At 39.7% G+C, this 20,457-nt stretch overlaps 1 protein-coding gene across 1 annotated transcript in view; it reads right to left on the bottom strand.

The window, feature by feature from the left end:
• MYOM2 (myomesin 2) overlaps positions 1-20,228 on the bottom strand; it is a 106,345-nt gene extending 86,117 nt beyond the window's left edge. Inside the window, 6 exon segments of the mRNA XM_006137769.5 lie at positions 5,543-5,635; positions 7,705-7,862; positions 8,999-9,137; positions 11,100-11,222; positions 12,344-12,477; positions 20,071-20,228. Of these exon segments, the coding sequence (XP_006137831.3) occupies positions 5,543-5,635; positions 7,705-7,862; positions 8,999-9,137; positions 11,100-11,222; positions 12,344-12,450 (620 nt within the window). The 5' untranslated portion in view covers positions 12,451-12,477; positions 20,071-20,228.
• Positions 20,229-20,457: the final 229 nt, after the last annotated feature.

Raw genomic sequence — 20,457 nt, 5'->3', positions numbered from 1 at the left:
TTAAAGAAGGACTGCAGCCAGTTATACTGGAGCTAGGGACCTAACAAAAGGCTAAATAAAGTCTTAACTGTATTCCCTGTGTGTGAGGCAGTGTCTATTTACACTTCCTAGAAGGAGCCTGGGAAATCTAAAGTCTGGTCTACTGTAAAAAGCAGTTTATCAAAATAACTACATTAGTAAGGGGTGTGAAATAACCACACCCCTACCCAACATAGCTATGCCAACAAGACACCCAGTGTAGACACAGCTAAGGTGATGGCACAGGGCTTGATCAGCATAGCTAACGTCACTCAGGGAGGTGATGTTCCTGTAGGGGCAGAAAAACCCCTTCTGTCTGCATAGCCTGCATCTACACTATAGGGCCATTTCAACATAGCAATGTCAGTGTAGTCTCCAGAGTGTCAACATACCCACATTTGCTTCCCTGCTCCCTGTTGCTTCCAAGGAGGCAGGGCCAGTCTTACGGTTGGCCGATGTGGGCCCGGGCCCAGGCCCAGGGCATTGCAGTCAGAGGGGCACCACAAAGGGCTGACCCCTCCCCTACAGCTCCTTTTTTGGCATTTCTTTGCCTCTCCCATCTTGCACCTTGGGTCCCTTCTTCCTCCTCACCCTTCCCCTCTGGCCAACTGAACATTCCAGTTCCAGCGTGCTCTATCTGGGGAAAGGTAGAGCAGTGCACTACAAGCCTCCCTCCCCCATGCTGCAGCCAGCCAAGGGAATGCTGGGGCTAATTGATTTCCCCCACCCTTGGGAGCGAGGCCAGGACGGGACTGGGATCAGCTGATCCCAGGTGAAAGCATGGCTCCACTCTGCTAAGAATGTTGTCTGCTCCTTTTGCTACTGGAGTGAGGAAGTAGCAGCTGCAACTGCAGAGTCCTTAACAGAGGCAGAGAGAGGAGAGTACCTGTTCCCACTGATTGAACCCTGAGCTAGCTAGCCCGCTGCCTACCCTTCCTCCAGTCTCCAGAGGGTTGTGGCCCCAGTGGCACAATCCAGGCTGTGTGTCATTTGCAGAGATGGCAGGAGTGGTGGGAAATGGTACTCCAATAAGTGCCTGTGTTCATCTGTTATCAAGACCCTCAATAACACTTTTGATGTTGTTTTTTCTTTCTCTTCTCCAGCCTGCATCTATCTGGTCCTTCTCTTCAGGGCATGCTTTGTTTATAGCTGGAGATAGCCCCTGTGCCTGGGTTTATCTTTTCTTGTCCCCCCACCCATGCTCTACAAAGAGCCAGGTTTATTTCTTCTGCTTCTTGTTGCCCAAAAAGTGCCCCCTTCCAAGCCTTGTCTTTCCTTTCATGTGAAAAGTCTGGTGGTGGTGCCAGACCTGTCAGGTTTTTTGTTTGTTTTTTTATTACTGAAAAATAACAAATCTCTTCCTAGTTGCTGTTCATGATGCAAAGAGCATATGGGGGTACGGAGGAGTTATTCTAGAGAGATTTAAGGTGAATCAAATCCTTAGGCTACATCTAGACTACATCCCTTTTTCGGAAAAGGGATATAAATTAGACGTATCGCAATTGCTAATGAAGCAGGGATTTAAATCTCCCGCGCTTCATTAGCATAAAAATGGCTGCCGCTAATACAACAATGCAATCTTGAGAAGAGCAAAGTGATACATGGTGGACAAAATCTTTTGACCTATTCACAAACATTGCTGGGTCTAAATTAATCATTGACAGTGTAATCGATGACAGGTGAGACCTGAATTTTGTTGTAGCCAAGAACAAAACACACTGGGTGCATCTAGACTGGCAAGATTTTGCAAAAACTTGCCAGCTGTCTACACTGGCGCTTGAATTTGTGCATGAGCACTGACGTTCTAATGTAAGAATTCAGTGCTGCTTGCGCAAATATTCTGATGCTCCCGCTCAGGGATAAGCCCTCTTGTGCAAGAATACTTGTGCAAGAGGGCCAGTGTAGACAGGCACCTTAATTTTTTGCACAAGAAAGCCCGATGGCTAAAATGGCCATCGGAGCTTTCTTGCGCAAAAGCACGCCTATACTGGGAATGGATGCTTTTGCACAAAAGCATCCATGCCAATCTAGACGCTCATTTGCGGAAATACTTTTAATGGAAAAACTTTTCCGTTAAAAGTATTTCTGCAAAATCATGCCAGTCTAGATGCGGCCACTGTGTAAAAAGGTGCATAACAAGGAATGGGGCAGAAAGAATACAGATGTTCTGCTATTATATAAATCATTGGTATATCTGCATCTAGAATGCTGTGTTGATTCTAACTCAAAAGAATAAAGCAAAAACATGACCTGTTCCAGGTCAGGAAATAAGAATCAGTGGAGGCAAGGAAAGGCTCACACATGATGAAATTTGAAAAGATTGGCCTTCTGCCTTAACTAAGGAAGCCCAACTAGGGGTGTGTCTAGACTACACCTCTCTGTGGACACATTAGACACATTGAAATTGCTAATTAAGCAGGGATTTAAATATCCCATGCCTCATTAGCATAAACATGGACACCACTTTTTTTCTAAACAAATTTTAAAAAAATGGCAGGCTAGATGTGGATCTGTCAAAAATAAACCCTTTTTTGACAGATCCTGTAAACCTCATTTTTTGAGGAATACAGGATCTGTTGAAAAAGGGTTTATTTTCGACAGATCCGCATCTAGACTGCCGTTTTTTCAAAAAAACTACGTTTCAAAAAAAAGCGGCAGCCATGTTTATGCTAATGTGGTGCAGGATATTTAAATTCCTGCTTCATTAGCAATTTCGATGTGCTTGATTTACATCCCTCTGTCAACAGAGGGATGCAGTCTAGACATAGCCTAGGAGGTGAAAGACTAGCACAAGACCCCTCTAAGCAGCCAGAAATCAACAGAATATGGGAAGGGTTGTATCTTGTGAATCCAGAAGACATGGTAAATTGACCAAAGGATGTCTTAAAAATCTGAAACAGAGCTATGAAGGTGATTTGGGTTCCTGCACAGGTTGAGAGTCCTCTGAGATAAATGGGCAGATGAAAGTTTCCAATTACAACTAAAATGGGGGTGATGCTCTGTTTTTGGCATCTCAAGAATTTTCCATCTGGGGACAAAATACCCAGTATATTCATAGGAATAAATGTCACACTTGCATCAGAAGTAAAAGTTCAGTACATATGCCTTGGAGAAGTGCTAAGAAGAAATTCCAAAGCCATTTTAAGAGGCTGCAGCTCAGATGACATGTAGCTCAGCACTTTGGTATGGACAGCTGAGAAGAGTACAGGAGTGGTTAGGTAAATAATCTTAGCTGTCCTGTATCCAGAAAAAAAGATATATGCACATTTCAACTTGTTGGCTCTGCCATCTGAAAGTCTACATCACATCTTTTTTTCCCCTTCCAAATTCAAGAAGTAGGCAGGATTTGTTTACACTACAAAGGTACAGCTAGTACTATCAAAGTGGGATTTTATTTCTTGCTTTTCTAAGGCCCTACTTAACTTGCAATATTGCAGTATTTATGGATGCTACAATTTTAAGCTACCACCACAATTTTTACAGTGGAAGCCCAACTATGTGTGGGGCCGATAGCAGAAGCTCCCACTCCCTGCCTCAGGTGGTGACTGTGGAAAATCATGGAAAAGTAATAATCAACTTTATTACCCCAAATAATATTGAAAATGTAAGCAGGGGCTGAATCAGTGCTTCCATTACAGCCAGCTTGAAAGTAGGAATAAGGGATCTTCCGGAAAAGGGCTTATTTTCCGCAAGATCCCGTCTAGACTGGTGCTTTTCTCCGGCAAAACCCCGAGCCGGAAAAAAGCGGCAGCCATGTTCATGCAAATGCCGCGGGGGATATTTAAATCCCCCGCGGCATTTGCAATTCTGACTGGTCTCATTAGCATCCCTTTTACGGAAAAGGGTGCCAATGTAGACACAGCCCGAGTGTGTTTATATAAAGACAGCTTGCCCCTGCTTTGCTTAGATGTGTTAGATATTTGGCTGTTACAATGGTGTTTTGCTCACTGTAATCAACTTGGTTGGTGTTACAAATTGTGTTAAACTAATTGCAATCTCTTTAATTATTGGGGGAATACAAAAGAAGAGAGTCTGTTCTTAACCTGGCACAGAGGAGGGAAATATTCTTTGTTTAAAGAATGTGATTCTAAGTGTGTTCATGTAAATACAGTTCACTTAGTTTGCTTTGACCTGCTAGATATTCAACTGTTATAATGGTGTTTTGCCCCTCATTGCGTTGCCACTAAATGCAAGGATTGTGAGATATGATCACTAATGCTTGCATTTATTGTGGGAATGCAGAAAAGTCTGACTGTTTAACTCAGTTCGAATGAGAGAAACTCTCAGGCTATATCTAGACGGGCATGATTTTCCGCAAATGCTTTTAACGGAAAAGTTTTCCGTTAAAAGCATTTGCAGAAAAGAGCATTAGATTGGCACGGATGCTTTTCCGCAAAATCACTTTTTGCAGAAAAGCGTCCGTGCCAATCTACACTGGTCCTCTTGCGCAAAAGCATTTGCACAAGAGGGCTTTGCCCGAACGGGACCAGCATAGCATTTCCGCAAGAAGAACTGATTTCAGACTGTAGGAAGTCAGTGTTCTTGCAGAAATTCAAGCAGCCAGTGTAGACAGCTGGCAAGTTTTTCCCCAAAAGCAATTGCTTTTGCGGAAAAACTTGCCAGTCTAGATGCAGCCTCAGTGTAAAGAACTTCAGATGGACAAGGCTTCCCCTGCAAAGCTGCTCTGTGAATTTAACTGGGGGACGGGCAGAGGGAGCCAGCCAGAGGGATGGGCAGTTGTGAGCTGTAAGACTGGTTCAACCTCTTTCTCTTTCCCCCTCCTTCTCTGCCCTCCCCCTCTCCCGCACACACACATCCATTCTAATGATAGAACTAGAGCAGACTCCATAAGGAATCTCTTTATTATTTTTAATTTACTTCAGTAGATGCTAGAATTTCTTGTGACTAGACTGTGTTTTGAGCCACAAGAAACTCACGAGAGCTGAAATCACTAGGTTTGGCCCAAAGCCAAATCCATCACAAGCCAGTGGAGGATGCAATGAGTGGCCAGCGGAGCAGTGGCAGTGAGGTGAGACAAATGGCCAGCAAGGTGGTGCCAGAAAGTAGCAAGCAGGTGGATGGTGAGCGACCAGTGGAGTAAGATGCCTCCTTACCTCCCCCTCAACTCAGGATGGGAGGTGAACTCTGTGGATGCACCTCAGAACTCTGTGTCTGCCCTGACCAAGGGCAGCAACTATGAGTGGGGTGCGGAGAAGAGTTGGGCATGTGAAGGGGACATTTACATTGCTGGACTTAAAGACCTTTTTTTCTGTTCACTTACCTCTTGATTTGTTTCTTTTTGCTGACAATTTGTGGGCTATGGTAGATTTCCCTACCTCTGCATTACAATGACCCTATACCCAGACTACTTAGGAAGTATCCTCTCAAATAATTCAGAGTAACTGCCGAGCAGAAGTTAAGTGTGCTATAGTTCACATTTTTATAACACATTTTAGAAATTTACAGTAAAATATTTAACAGTTGTACACTAAATAGTATTTTCTTATTCATGAGAATAATTTACCTGTTTATCTCCAGCATATGCACCCCATATTTGCTTTCAATGCTGTATTTTCCTGGTTCACTTGCAGGTGTAATCAATTCCTCATTTTTATACCTAACAATCAAGAAGAAAAACAAATACCCTGCAGTACAATTTAGTGATTATTCCATCAGGATGTCATATTTTAATAACTGAGTTCTCTCTGTATAAATAGTATACATGAATAAATACAGGGAATATGACCATGACTTGCCCATACATGGTCAAGCAAGGAAATAAAAGGAAATAATTATAGTTTGGACAGGGATGTGAATGTAAAGCTACACGCTCACACTGAGCAGGCAAGTGGGGAGTGAGTAGAAATGAGTGAGAGTGTGTTGAACTTCCCAGCACACTAGCCAACAAAGCCACTGGCATGAACAGAAACTGTGATTAATCGACAGCCAATTAACTCACACACTTAACTTAAAATAATTAATTGTGATAAAAAATAATCACAATTAATTCCAGTTTAATTGCACTGCTAAACAATGATAAAATACCAATAGAAATTTATTAAATAATTGGGATTTTTCTACATTTTCAAATATATTGATTTTTATTACAGTACAAAACATACAATGGTCAGTTTATATTATTTTATTACAAATGTTTGCAATAAATTGTAAAAATAATAAAATAAATAGTATTTTTCAATTCGCCTACTACAAATACTGTAATGCAATCTCTTTATCATGCAAGTTCAACTTACAAATGTAGAATTATTTTGTTACAGAGTTCACTCAGTCCTACTTCTTGTTCAGCCAATTGTTAAGACAAACAAGTTTGTTTATGCTGATTTACAATATCACTTGAAAGTGAGAATAGATATTCATATGGCACTTTTGTAGCTGGCACTGCACGGTATTTATGTGCTAGATATGCTAAAAATGTATATGTCTCTTTTGACCACCATTCCAGAGGACATGCTTCCATACTGATTATGCTTGTTAAAGAAATAATCAGTTAATTACATTTATGACTGAACTCCTTAGGGGACAATTGTATGTCTCCTGCTGCTTGTCCCATATTCTGCCTTATATTTCATATTATCGCAAAGTCTTAAAAGACCAACACTCTGATATAGAAACTACAGAACCAAAACAATCACAAAAGAAAATAAACCATCTGTTGGTGACACCTGACTTCAGTGTTGAAAATGAACATACTGCTCATACTGTTTTGGATCATTATCAAGCACAGCCTTTCATTAGCTTGGACACATGTCCTCTAGAATGGGGGATAAAGTATGAAGGAAGCATGAAGGAATCATTAGTGCATCTGGCATGTAAATATCTTGCAATGCTGGGTACAACAGTGCCATGCAAATGCTTTTTCTGTTTTTCAAGTCATATTGTAAACAGTAAGTAAAGATAAGTTCAATTTTCATTATAAAGTGATTACACTGCAGTGCTTGTAATGGAGGAATTTGGAAAATACTACTGCTTTTGTTTTTTACAATGTAAATATTTTTAATAAAAATAAATAAAAATCTGCACTTTGTAATCTGTGTTGTAACTGAAATAAATATATTTGAAAATGTAGAAAATCCAAAAATATTTAAATTGAATTTTATTGTTTAATAGCATGATTAATTGTGCAATTAATCATGATTAATCTTTTAATCACTCAATAAACCTAAAATTTACCTTTTCCTGTGGTTTCTGAGTCTTGACAAGACACCTGATAACTTATCTCTGGCTAGAACTTGTTGGATGGTAAACGTCAAAGGCCAAATTCTCCTACCAGCTGTACCTTTTAACTGGCAGGAGAATGCACTACCATCTCATCAGGTATGGGCTTCCTCTTTGACTTTCTATTTTTTAATTGCTAGGTACTATGGCCTGGGTCTAAAACCTGGAAAACACTTACCATTTAGCAAAGCTCAATGTATTTTACCACTTGCTAAGTTATTATCAGTTAAATTAATGAGCATTTTTGTAATTAGCATTCTGAAATGTATATCTACTTGATATATTACACAAAGTTTGTCCTTCTGCTCCTTTAACTGTAGTATCCACAGCTACTACCCAGCATATCTATGAGAATTTTAAAGGGTACATGACAGAATAGTTCTGTCAGAACTACCAAATGGAAGACAAACTAAACATCCATTTCAGAGGACTGGAAACACAGATTCTTACCATTGTACAACAGGGGTAGGAAATCCTTGTACGGTGAAGTAAAGCCTCACAGGCATTTTTTCCCAAACGGTATGAGACCTCAGTCGTACCAAAATTTCAGGAGCACGACTTATACTTTCCTCAATGGTGTGTCTTTCCAAGGCCATTTGTTCTTCTACCTATTGTATAGAAATAGAAATAAAAAATGGAGTGGAGCATTATCTAGCACCAGAGCCAGATTCTGAAAGCTATATGCAAAGATTAACAGTTGCAACTTAATGGAATGTTGAGAATCATTAAAAGGATATGTAAGATAGAAAATATCATATTGCTTCTATATAAATCTATGGTTACACCCACATCTTGAATACTGCATGCAGATGTGGTTGTCCCATCTTTAAAAAGATACCTTGGAATTGGGAAAGGTTCAGGAAAGGGCAACAAAAATGATTAGGGATATAAACAGCTTCCATATTAGAGATTAATAAGAGTGGGACTTTTCAGCTTGGAAAAGAGGGAACAAAGGGTACGTATAGACTGCAAGGCTCTATCAGAAAAAAGATACACAAAATGTACTCCACATTTTGCATATTTTTTTCCGATAATTTTGTCAGAAGAGGCTTTTCTGAAAAGAGGCCAATCTAGACTGGGCCAAATTTAGGTGAAAAAACCGTCTTTCAAAAGCCCCCTTCTTCCTCATGGAACGAGGAATACAGGGGTTTCCCAAAGAGTGCATTTGCTCTTCCACAAAAAAAAGTGGAATAGCAAATGTGTTCCCTGGACGTGTTCCCGCAGGCTAGCCGTACCCTAAGAGAAGATTGAGGTCTATAAAATCATGACTGCTGTGAAGAAAGCAAATAAGGAAGTGTTACTTACTATTTCAACATAAAGACTAGAAGCCACTAAATGAAAAAAATAGGCAGCAGGTTTCTAACACACAAAAGGAAGCACAGTCAGCCTCTGTAACTCTTTAACAGATGATGTTGTGAAGACCAAGACCATAACAGGGTTCAAAAAGGAGCTAGATAAATTCATGAAGGATAGGTCCATCAATGGCTATTAACCAGGATGAGCAGAGATGGAGTCCCTAGCTTCTGTTTGCCAGAAGCTATGAATGGGTGACAGGGAATGGATTACTACCTGGCATTGGTCATTGTTGGAAGATAGGATACTGGATCAACTGTACCTTTACTCTGACTCAGTGTGGCTTATCTTATGTTCTTAAACTACTGTTGGGCTTTGAAGCATAGTTCTAAACTGCACTTGAGCTTACAGTTCGTCTCAGAAAGGAAATAAAATGATTCTGTTACAGTACCATCCTGTGTATGGTAGCTCTATCCAGATGTTCTCTTGCAAGGAGTCTAGCTGAACGAAGCTCTTCTTCCATATCAGCCAAATCAGTGGCAAACCGGATCCTCTTCTGTTCACTTATATCAGACTTTTGTTCATGAGTCCTGAATTATAAGAGAAAACTATTTATAAGTAACCTAGGATTAAGGCTTTCCTATTATTACTGATACGCAGGAGGCAGAGGATTTGGAAGTCCTATTAGTGGCAGCATTACAAAGGTGCACATTTTATAATGTGAACTATTTCTCCCCCTCAAGTTCTCAAAACAAGCATCTCAAAAACTGCAAATGAATGAGCCTTCTGTTTGCTTGCTCTTCCCAGTGAGCATGAGGCCAGATCATCTGTAGGAATGAATTGCAATAATGCTATTGAAGTCAGTGAGCTGTGCCCATTTACCCCAGCTAAAAAAGTAATGTGGGGATTCTGCAAATAGAGTTACATTATAAGAACAAAATCTATAGAAATCAAATAGGCTATGTCTAGACTGCTGCTTTTTTGTCAGAAAAAGGTATGCAATTGTTTTGAACTACCTAGTTCGAGCCCCGTGTAGCCACGCTGCACGGGGTTCAAACCAGCGGGGTTTTAAAAATGGCGGCTCCCCGCTTATGCAAATGAAGCCCAGGAAATTCAAATGCATACATAGTTCGAACTAGCGGGGTAGTGTAGACATACCCTTAGATGTTTGGCTGGCTCATTCTAGCTCACATGCTCAGGATCTAACTCAGCATTATATATGAGGTCAGGAAGGAATTTTCCCTCAGGCCCGACTGGCAATGAATTTGGGATTTTTAACCTTCCTCTGTAGTGTGTGAAATGGGTCTCTTGCTGAGATTATCTGAGTATATCTCACTTAGCTGTTTTCCTGCCAAGCACTGGTGAATCTCTGTTCCTCTTGTTCTCTGCCTGTAGCACATACAAGTCTAGCCTCCTGTTGGTTGTAATACTGTGGTCTCATTTCAGTTGTTTGTGCTTAGTGTGTGTTTGCTAGATGGTGGTGGTGATCTGTGAGATACAGAGGGTCATACTAGATAATCCAATGACCCCTTCTGGCCTTCAATTCTATAACTCCCATTGACATTAATGGAGTCTGAATCAAGCCCTTATTTCTGTGGTTGTTTATGCTATTTCTTTATATAGTTTCACTATAATTTGAGTCCCAGATTTATTCTGCCTTGTACTGTTTAGAATGTGCTTTATCTCTTTAAATAATAAAATGGGTTACAAATTCAAAGCATATTAAGATTTTTTTAAAACTGGTACATCTCTTTTTGATGATGGGATGATGGTAATACTGGCAACAAAAGGATAGTTTGTAATCCTTCACATTATCTTCAAAGGAAAAGGTATGTGCACTCTATTCTAGAGCCTTCATAACATACATTGTTTGTGGTTTTTGGTGTATTTACCGTGGAGTATGTCAGGGCACATACAGCCATTCAAATTGATGAATGGAATAAAGTATAGGACTTCATATCAATGCTGTAACTGAGACAAGTTATCCCCTTGATAAACAGGATGTGAGGGAGGTAACTAATACAATTAAACTGACCCCAATACATAATCTTCATATTCAGTAAGGGCACAGAATATTTGCTCTTATTAAAAAAAATCCAGATTCTGTATAGATTTCAATTTCTTCTCATTTTAAATCTGTTTCCATAGCCAACTTGGAGCATAACCCTGCACTGAAGGTCTGAAATATAAGATGTAAGAGACATGCAACCCTTTGATATTCTAGACATGACACATAAAGTCAAAGAAGGCTCCAATCTTGCTGACAGCTCTGTCAGTAAATCTACTTTGCCACCTTGCTACTTTTCTGTGGTTCCTTGGTAGCTTTTTGCCAACAGCCATCATGGAATCCTCAGAGTGCCTGTTACTGAACTGCAAATGTATTGTTGTGTTTTACAATTACCTTTCACAGTGAATTCCTAGTTCTATTGGGAAATCTTGACCTTGACTTCAATGAAGCCAGGATTTCTCCCTAAGAGTATCTGACAAGAAAGTGTCTATTCTCTGACATTTGACCCAACAAAGTGATTTACAGGTGCCAATGCAAGCTTTACCTTTTCCTGTATTCTTGTGACTCTTCTTCAGCTGAGGTGTGCAACCTCCTGGAACAGAGCCTACATGTAGTTCTTTCTGTACTGTCAGAGGACTTATAAGAGGCTGCTTGTCTAGAAGCGACCCTTCAAATACAAAAAGAAATCACTATAAAAAGGCTATACATATGAAGTATAGAAGTACAAAGTTTATAGAAATTACATTGAAGCAGTCAAATGGCACACCTGGTACCCAAACAGTGTTGTGTGAGGAATTTACATGTTAAGCTGCATGTAGGAACTCACTCAGTGAAAGAGGATAATATTCATTCCCATACATCTTAAATGCCCAGTAATGTTATCTCAATTTAATTCAGCGTCTTTTAGTCACTGTGCCCATCCCAATCTCTTCTCTGATCATATTGCACAATTGTATAAAAATAATTTCAGTAAATCATTAGGATAATTAATCCTTTGTATGGAACAATCAATAGAGAGCACAAGCTTCCTACAGTATCTTCCTGCCTTTAAACAACTCCCAATTGTTGGCATGTTATGAAGGCCACCAAAGAGTCTCTGATTAACTAGGGAATGAAACATGTTCCAGGGGCATGCACCCTACATGCTTCCAGAAGTCTTGGTCCCATTCATAGCAGGTGGGGCCAATCAACTCAAGCATCTAAGATTATCTCAACTCCCCTGAGAGAAAAGGGATCTCAGGTAGCGCTAACAATAGAACTTGAGACTTAAATTACCTCCACCATATGGATGAAGGAAATTTGAACATGAGAGAAGTTCCGGTTGTCTTTAAAATGTAAAATAAGAATCCCAATGGCCACAACCTGGAATAGTCCAAAATGCATAAAGCCCCACTTCAAGACAATGAACATCTCTACAGAACTGATTTGGCAAGAATAATTCAGTAAAAATAAACATCTCCCATGCACATAAATTCATCTCTCAAATCAGAGAGAGTTTTTATGAGTCATTACTTTGCTTTTAGGGAGGAGTTTCCGACTTGTAGGGGTAATGAACAGATATGAGGGTACACGACTGTTCCATATTGCTAAACAGAAGGGGTTCCCAGCTGGATAGTAGGGAGATCATGGGACAGAGGATTCCCAATATGGAAAAATACATTGCTTTATATAGATATGAAATCAAGAACAAAGTCACTTTTTCTTTCCTTTACAAAGTTCTGCATTTTGAAATAGATTCCTCTACAACAGAAGCTCCTCTAAAACTGATGGAAAATGTATGGTACTTACCTTCTTGCTGCATACTCTTGGAGCAAGTATCTTGTCTGAATATTGCGGTAGGACTGATCAAAGTGTTTATGCCTTCTCTGGTAAAATGGCAATCGCTTCGACGACATACTGCAATTTTCTATAGGCCCTGATTCCTACAGAATAAGTAGTGACACTCATATTTAGCCAAGGGTTTCAATCCCTAACATGCTTTCCTGAGAATTTTACAATATTGTGATTTGTTGAACCATTTGTTACTTACTACAGCCTGAGTAATGTCATTTCATGAATGACAAAAAATCATACCTGATTAATATAGCCACCTCAAGCTGTGATCTCACTAACTAAGCCAGGCTGGATATGATCAGTACTAGAATTGGAGACCTCCTGTGACATACTTCTGACTGAATCAATACTAAAGTAATTCCCAAGCATGGAGTCAGGAAATGTGATTGTACTGCCAATGGTACTATCTGTTTGTGTTCACTGAAAATCCAATGACATCTTTTACCAAAAGCAGGGATATTACCATCGGTGTCTGGATAAATTCCAGATAGGGTAATTATAGTCTGATGACCTAAATTCCTCTTGCAGTTTCAGTTGGATAGGGATTCTTCACTTCCTGTTCTCCTTCTCTGAATAGTCATACAGGATTGCTTCTCTGAATAGTCATACAGGATTGCAGCTGCTACATTCCACACCAGAAGTGGTTGCATTTCAGTGGTGAGTGGAGCAATTCCTATATATAAAGTTTGCAAAGCACTTTGGGTCAAATCCTGAGGTCCTTAGGCTGGCAAATTCCTACTGGGGTAAATAAGTATTTGCTTTAGTAAGGATTAGATCCCTGGAGTTCAGGGAGAATGTGCCAGCCATTACATCGCTTCGTGGGGTGCAGCCTACTCCTCCATAGCATTCTGGTCCCATTCATCAACCTAGAGCAGAGCAGAGCAAGTACAGGGCCATTGGCCCACCTCTGTCCTGACCCTGTAGGAGTACAGTGGGACAAGATCTTTTGTGGTACACACAAGGAGGCAAAGAGGACTCTTTGTACCCTCCTCATCCTTCATTGTACCCACGCCAAGGCCAGTAGGTATGGCACTGGGTATGGTGTTGGGATCCCACCCATCATACTCAATTATTTTCCCAGTTGTCAAGAAGACCTAATAAGTAACCTTTATTACTGCGTATTCAAAGGACATGAAGGGGCTTGATACACATATTAAAATAACTTCTTATTTAAATCAACATCAAAGGTAATGACATAGTTTAATCAATATCCTATTTCAAACTGTAGATCAGGAAATGTATCAACTATTGTGCAAACCTACATTTTAAAATTAAAATGAATAATCCATATATTCAACTTAGCTGGATATTATATTTCAGGAAAAATATAGGACATAAAATAGAGAAAGCCAAAAATGAAATGATCATGATTCTTTTTAAATAATTTTAGTTTCTTTATCTTTCACACAAAATGCATTAGTGTAATGCTTAAACACAAATTTTCCACTACATATTTATATTAATCTTTTTCTATTTTTGAGATAAGATATTTTAAACAATTATTTCAAATATGTAAAAAATCAGGTGCAAAAATGTTAGTTTGAAAATGGAAAATAAATTGTAAACAAAAAGTTTCAACATATTTTTGATAAAAATGTGACATGAAAATTTTCAAGTACCCCTAATTATGCCCTGTTTAATTTTTGTTTTTTTTAAAAAGCACTATAAATACTTAGATGCAGCAACCAACGCTTGATAAAACAGAATTTGATTTTTCATCTAGCATATGAGCTTTTCAGAAGGCAAAGGATAAATGGAATCTTGCCGTTCTTACTCTAGTAAGTCTCCCATTGATGTGTTTGAGTGTGAATGTTGCTCAAGAATTACAGAAAGTGGCCCATATATGGGATTTAAACACATACTTTCACACACACACAATCCACCATGTTTTCTAGTCCAGCAAATGGAACCATAATAATGTTCTTTCGTAAATAGTACAATTTCCAGAGTAACTGCAAACACCAAAATGGCAAACAGAAATAAGCCACTCAAGCACTATTAAACAGCACTTATCAAACTGAATAAATATTGTGACTGCAGCAAGCCTTCTCCACTTCTGTATGCAATATTCCCAACCCCAGTTATTAAAAATCATGAATCAGGCCTCCCCAAAATCATGATGTTGATTTCAAAGGAACCAGCAACCTCCACGGGCCACTGGGCATGGTGTGTGTGTGTGGGGGGGGGGGGGGGTTGGGGGTGGGGTTCCAGCTCCACGCTCCCAGAAGGAGTGGGGCCTTGGACAGAAGGGGCAGGGAAGGGCAGCCAGTCCTCTGCTTGGCATATTCTCCCCTCCCCTCCGCCCAGCTCTCAGAGCCAGCATGCAGTGCAGCACTGCAGTGGCAATTTAAAAAGCCCTGGGCTTTGGCCACTGCTAATGCTGCTATTGGCGGGCTTGGTTAATTAAAAAAAAAAAAAAGAGAGGTTTTTTTAAAAGTGTTGGATGCTTTTCATTTACCCTCCACTTTCTACACTTCAGTCACATTTTCACACATGTCTCAGCACCCAAATCTCAAAACTTTTATTTTAATGACAGTGGAGATTCTCATGTAATCCCAGGAATCCAAGAACTTAAAAAAAAAACTACACGCACCAAATAGCTTAAGACTACTGATAAATTATGCAAGTTGGCAACATAGATATAACACATATTAAAAAAATTTGATGTGTACACACACAGATTAAATACTAAAAGTGTTCCTGCTCTACCACCATTGTGAGCATGTGACCTGTTCCAATATACCAGCTAACCGGGCAATGAAAAGTCCTGTGTTCCCCCTCTCTTTTTACAGTTAGTTTAATCTCAGATAGGTAGGTGCACACAGACAAGTTCCTGGCTCCTCTCACTTCTACTGTTAATACAGCTGTGTTAAGAGCTACCTGTGTTTGCTTTTAGGATGCATTTGTCCAGTTAAGCTATTTTGTGAATATCACCATATGTTCTTTATCATGTACTCAATCCTGTATCCCTTCTGTCAGGGTCAGGCCATGGACAGATTGTGTGTACTGGTCATTTATCATGATGTAGTCAGGAGACCAGAAGCAAGGTCACTGTCAAGCCCAGTCAGGATGCTGGGAAATTAGGGTTAGATACCAAGATGCAGGTGGGAGGCAGGTGGCAGAGTTGGGATTGAGTCAGGTCAGTATACCAGGAAGTCAGGACCAGGCTACGAGATTACAAATAGCAGAAAATCAGAGTCAGGAACCAATCAGGATCAGAAACCAGAGTCTAAGATTCACAGCTAGGCAAGGTTTGGAGCAGACACAAGCAACAGTCTGCATCATTCCTCAGACTGCTGTCTGTGCTGGCTTCCTGATTTATATACCAGCATGAGCCAATCAGTGCTCTGCAGAAGGTTTCCACTTAGGTCTCGATGGGCCTTCCTGTAATTTCTAGATTCACTGGATCCTCCAGGAGAGCAGAGCTTAAGCTTCCAGTGGTGGTCCGGAAGTATTAGTAGCTGAGAACCCCCAGGTTTCTGGTTCTTGAACTTTCTATGCATCTAAGTCCTATTAAGACCAAATACAAGTCAGCAGAATCAGCTTGTGGCTTATGGATCAGGAAGCTTTTTGTTTTCAAGACCTTACCAAAAGGTTTTGCTATTTTGTTGCTCATAATTCTCTTCTAAAAATAAAATGAACTTTTCAGGGAAGTGCATCTCTTTCCCTTTATTATAAAAGAATCCACTCCCAGACTTCCTCACAATTAGGGATTGAACATTTTAAAGTGTTTGTCCAAACTTGATGTAGAATAAAGACGAATGGCCAACTATCTTTAATGTAGAATAAACACAAATGGCCAACCATTTCTAATGTAGACCCTCACTCGAAGCACTTAACAGAACTTGTGAGCAGCCACATTTATTTAGCCTTCTGTTAACACAGAGGGCAGCTGTTCTCTGGCACAAGTTCAAAATGTAATAATAATTAGGTACAATGTTTGTAGACTATATGTTTAATACTTAGCAGTGCTGCAAAATCAATCCTTTTAGATGCATATTTGGGAGGAAATAAGAGGTAAACTCCTGGACCAATTAATGTCAGTGCCAAAACACCTATTGCCTTTAATAAGGTCAGAATTCACCCCAGGCAGTTTAGAGCAAGATGGGAGTAGTTTCTATGTTCTCTGTTGTAAGTCTTTTTCGAGTCTGCTCCAGTTTATCTCTTGTAAAACCCTAACCCTAACCCTACATGATGTCTAGAGTTCTAGGATAGTATCTAGGCCACACTCTGCCCTCTCTCTTCTTGTGAAACCCCCATTAGTGCAACAGGGCAAATGGTGCATTATTATTATTTATTGTTAGGGCTGTCAATTGATCTGTGTTAATGTCTGTGATTAACAGAACAGGATTAACACATTAAAAAAATTAACACATTAATCGCAGGCATTAATGCTGTACTGCCTCTTTGAAGTGCTGCTCCAGCACTTCAAAGGGGCAGCACAAGCAGAGCCAGGGATCAGCTGGAGTGTCCAGCTGATGCCCGGCTCCATGTTGCAAAGCCCCTTAGAAGTGCCACTTCAGCACTACAAAGAGGCTTTGCAACACGGAGCCGGGAATCAGCTGGGGACTCCAGCTGATCCCCGGCTCCATTTGTACTGCCCGTTTGAAATGCCACTCCATCACCTTAAAGGGGCAGAGCTGACCCTGGGCTCCACCTTGCGCTGCCCTTTTAAAATGCCATGGTGGTGCTTCCAAGGGGCAAAGCTGCATGGAGCACAGGGTCAGCTGGGAACTCCAGTTGATCCCAAGCTCCATGCAGCGCTGCCCCATTGGAACACCGCCATAGCGTTTCAAAAAGGAGTTGCATGCAATTAATCACAATTAAATTTTTTTAATCACTTGATGGCCCTATTTATTATATATTTCTGTTATAGTCACTCCCAGGGACCCTAATCAAGATCAAGAACCTCCATTTTGTGAGGTTCTGTATAAACACAAACACATGGTCTTGCTCAGAAGAAAAATGTTCTCCCTTGCTCTCCACATCCCCCTTATTTATTCTTGGATCTGGACTTTTAATGCTCCATTCATCTAAAGAAGTGGGTTGTATCCACAAAAGCTCATGATACCATTTACATGTTTTGTTAGTCTTTAAGGTGCTGCTAAACTATTCCTTGTTTTTTAAGTTTTTTCAATTTCTGTGAGACAGAGAATATGACTGTTCTCACCATAGACAACTTTCATACCCATGGGCAAGGAGAAGAGGTAAAATCTGCTACTTCTACAGTACATTTCATCTACCATGCTTTACTACTTGCATATATTTTTCTTCCTCATTGTCAAGTCTGCACAACACACTATGTACTTCTCTGCTCGCCTCTGCCCTTGTCTGGCTGCAAAAGTGCAAATAGTGATTGACAAGCTCTTGCCTGCTCTAACTGAACCTTACCTACTGAACGATCAATATAGCCTTCTCCTTTGCTTCTGTAGGAATCTGATACCTTCCACATATTTTGCATCGTTTACCTCTAGTTATATTTTTCTATAACTGCTGCCCAATTCCTGCTGTGACCACACATGCCTAATGGTTCACTATTTATTTGTCACTTAGAAAAGACTAGAATGCTCAGTTTTGGGCCTCCTATTTTCCCACTTTACACCCAATAATGTATAACTGTTAGAGCACCAGAATATATTTAATTCCCAGTTGCCGGTACACTGCAGGGATGGAAGAAAAGTACACATCGGGTATCTTCCAGATGGCTAAATTAGTCTCTTAGAAATTCCTATGTAAAGGCACATTCTCTCATAGCTTAATATGAAAGACTCACATGGTTGCAGCTGGAAGTTTTATGTTAAGATCAAGGGTCATCTATGGCTCTTAAATAAGTCAGGAGATAATTAATCAGGATGGAATTGAATTTATGGGGTGTGGTGTTACCTTCCCTTTTTTAATTGTAAAACTTTTTAAATGCTGATGTTTCTATGTAAATACTAATATATTCAAGAGTCAACTACAATTACAGTTCTTACACTTAAAAAAATCTTTAGGACTAGATTATGAAAATTGACATAATCCCCAACAAGGTGATTATGAATAATCCTCAACAAGGAGATATAGAAAAAGTTTGGCTCATAGAGACAAGATCTTCCTGGACCTTCCTACTGCCCAGAGAGGCTTTGCACATTGCTTCACCCCTCTGGCTAGGTCTACACTACACCGAACTATCAGAAAGATGTGCAAATTGCACTCAGAAAAAGATACTCAAATTGCAGATAGTTTTTTCAGAAGAGGCTTTTCCAAAATTTGGCCCATCTACACTGGGCCAAGTTTCAGAAAAGCCTCCTCTTTCAGAAGAGCCCTTCTTTCTCGTGGGAGGTAGAAGACAGGGGTTCCTAAAGAGCACATCTGCACTTCTGCAAAAAAAAAAAAAAAAAAGTGAAAGAGCAGCCGTGTTGCCTGGACATGGCAGAGTTTTTCCAGGATACCTCTGGTATCCCAGAAAAATCCTGTAATGTAGGCATAGCCTTCGTTGCCACATAGGCTCCCCTCTGCAGTCGTCCAGCTCTGCTTAGGTAGTGGAGCCATGGCTCTGCCTCCTGGATACCTCACCTCACCACCTTTGGGGCAATATGCACCTTCAGGGGAGTAGGAAGAAAACAGTTCTTGCATGTCCATGAATGTAAGAATTGTAATTCTGCTTGGTCCTTTTGTAGGCTATTTAGAGGTGAAGGCTCCTTTTTTAACTCTTCCCATTGTCCCCCTGTGTCAATTCTAGAAAGAATCTGGACCAGAGAGAGTACATATATTGATTAACTTTTCTCCAGAAGATTGTAAATGTTCAAAGTAAAAAAAATCATCCTATAAACTTTGTTCTTTTAGAAAGAGTCCATAGTCATATAGCTGCTTACTCAAGACCTGCATTTGGCCCAATACATATAAGCTTCCTTGGCCTGAAATGTAATCATCCTAATTTTCCACATACAAAAGTGGTGTGCAATGGAGTCTCTTCAACGTATGGGGATTCCCAGGGACACTGTAAATGTCCTTTCAACTGAAGGACAAAGAATGTGAAACACAGAGATAGTGAAAGTGAGTTGCTTCCAAGCATTCCAATATCTATTATTCTTCATTACAACACTTTCATTGGCTCTTCTGTGTAATCACCCACTTCCACTATCTCTTTTTAGCAGGCATAATTTCAAGAGCATGAATGCAATTCCAAAAGCTCTATCAGAGGTATTTATCTGGAATTTTCAGGAGGATAAAAACACGTCAAGAAAAACAAAGAATTAACAATCAGAAGTCTATCTTTTAAAGAAAAGTACTTAAAATATAACTGACAAAAACAGCATAGTACTTTTGGTCCCAATTACATTATGTTTATATTCTATATTAAATGGTTTTTTCACATTTTGTAAGTCAATACACAAGAAAGAGGAACTCTGTATTTGAAATAAGAAAGGTACATACACCCACCTGCCTTGAGTCTGTATTCATATAGAAAGATAGTGATGAAAATATAGTATTCATTAAAATAAAATTAACAAATGGAGTAAAACCATGCAATATTTCCCCTCTTGTGTTCATTTTTCTTTTTCTTTTTTCATTTACATATATTGTGCCTTTTTCTTATTTTCCCCAATGGGGGTCATATATTTTGTACACAAAGGTATAACATTTTTCTATCATCATTCCTGTTCATTCTGAATTTGTTTAAAAAATAGAAACATACTTACCAACGGAGAAATAAAAATTGCACAGCTGAGAGGACGAATAGCCTCACTCGGTTTAGCAGACTCTGGCTGAGGAAAACAAAAATAATTTCTCTCTCTAAAGAGAGGCTACTACCCCTTCACTCCCATTTATGGGCAGATGTGTTGCTATTTATAGAATCAACTGAGTGGTTCTCCTAAAAGTGAGGTCAGTCTAATTGGCATTAAAGTTTAATTTAAAGGGGAAAACCTACCATGTTGTAATTTTTTAATATTAGTTTTTGAGTTGCAAACAAATCTCTCTCCTAAAAAGAACAAATATTGATGCAAAGGTAAGGGTTTCCCCTTCATTGTCATGTTGTGTGTGAAAGTGGTCCAAGTCAAGGATAAGGAAAAAAATTTAAAATCTCA

This window comes from Pelodiscus sinensis, chromosome 3, assembly GCF_052426305.1.
Source record: "Pelodiscus sinensis isolate ZL-2025 chromosome 3, ASM5242630v1, whole genome shotgun sequence".
Taxonomy (NCBI): Eukaryota; Metazoa; Chordata; order Testudines; family Trionychidae; genus Pelodiscus; species Pelodiscus sinensis.
Note: the sequence above shows the minus strand (reverse complement) of the source record. Positions and strands in the feature narration are given on the sequence as shown.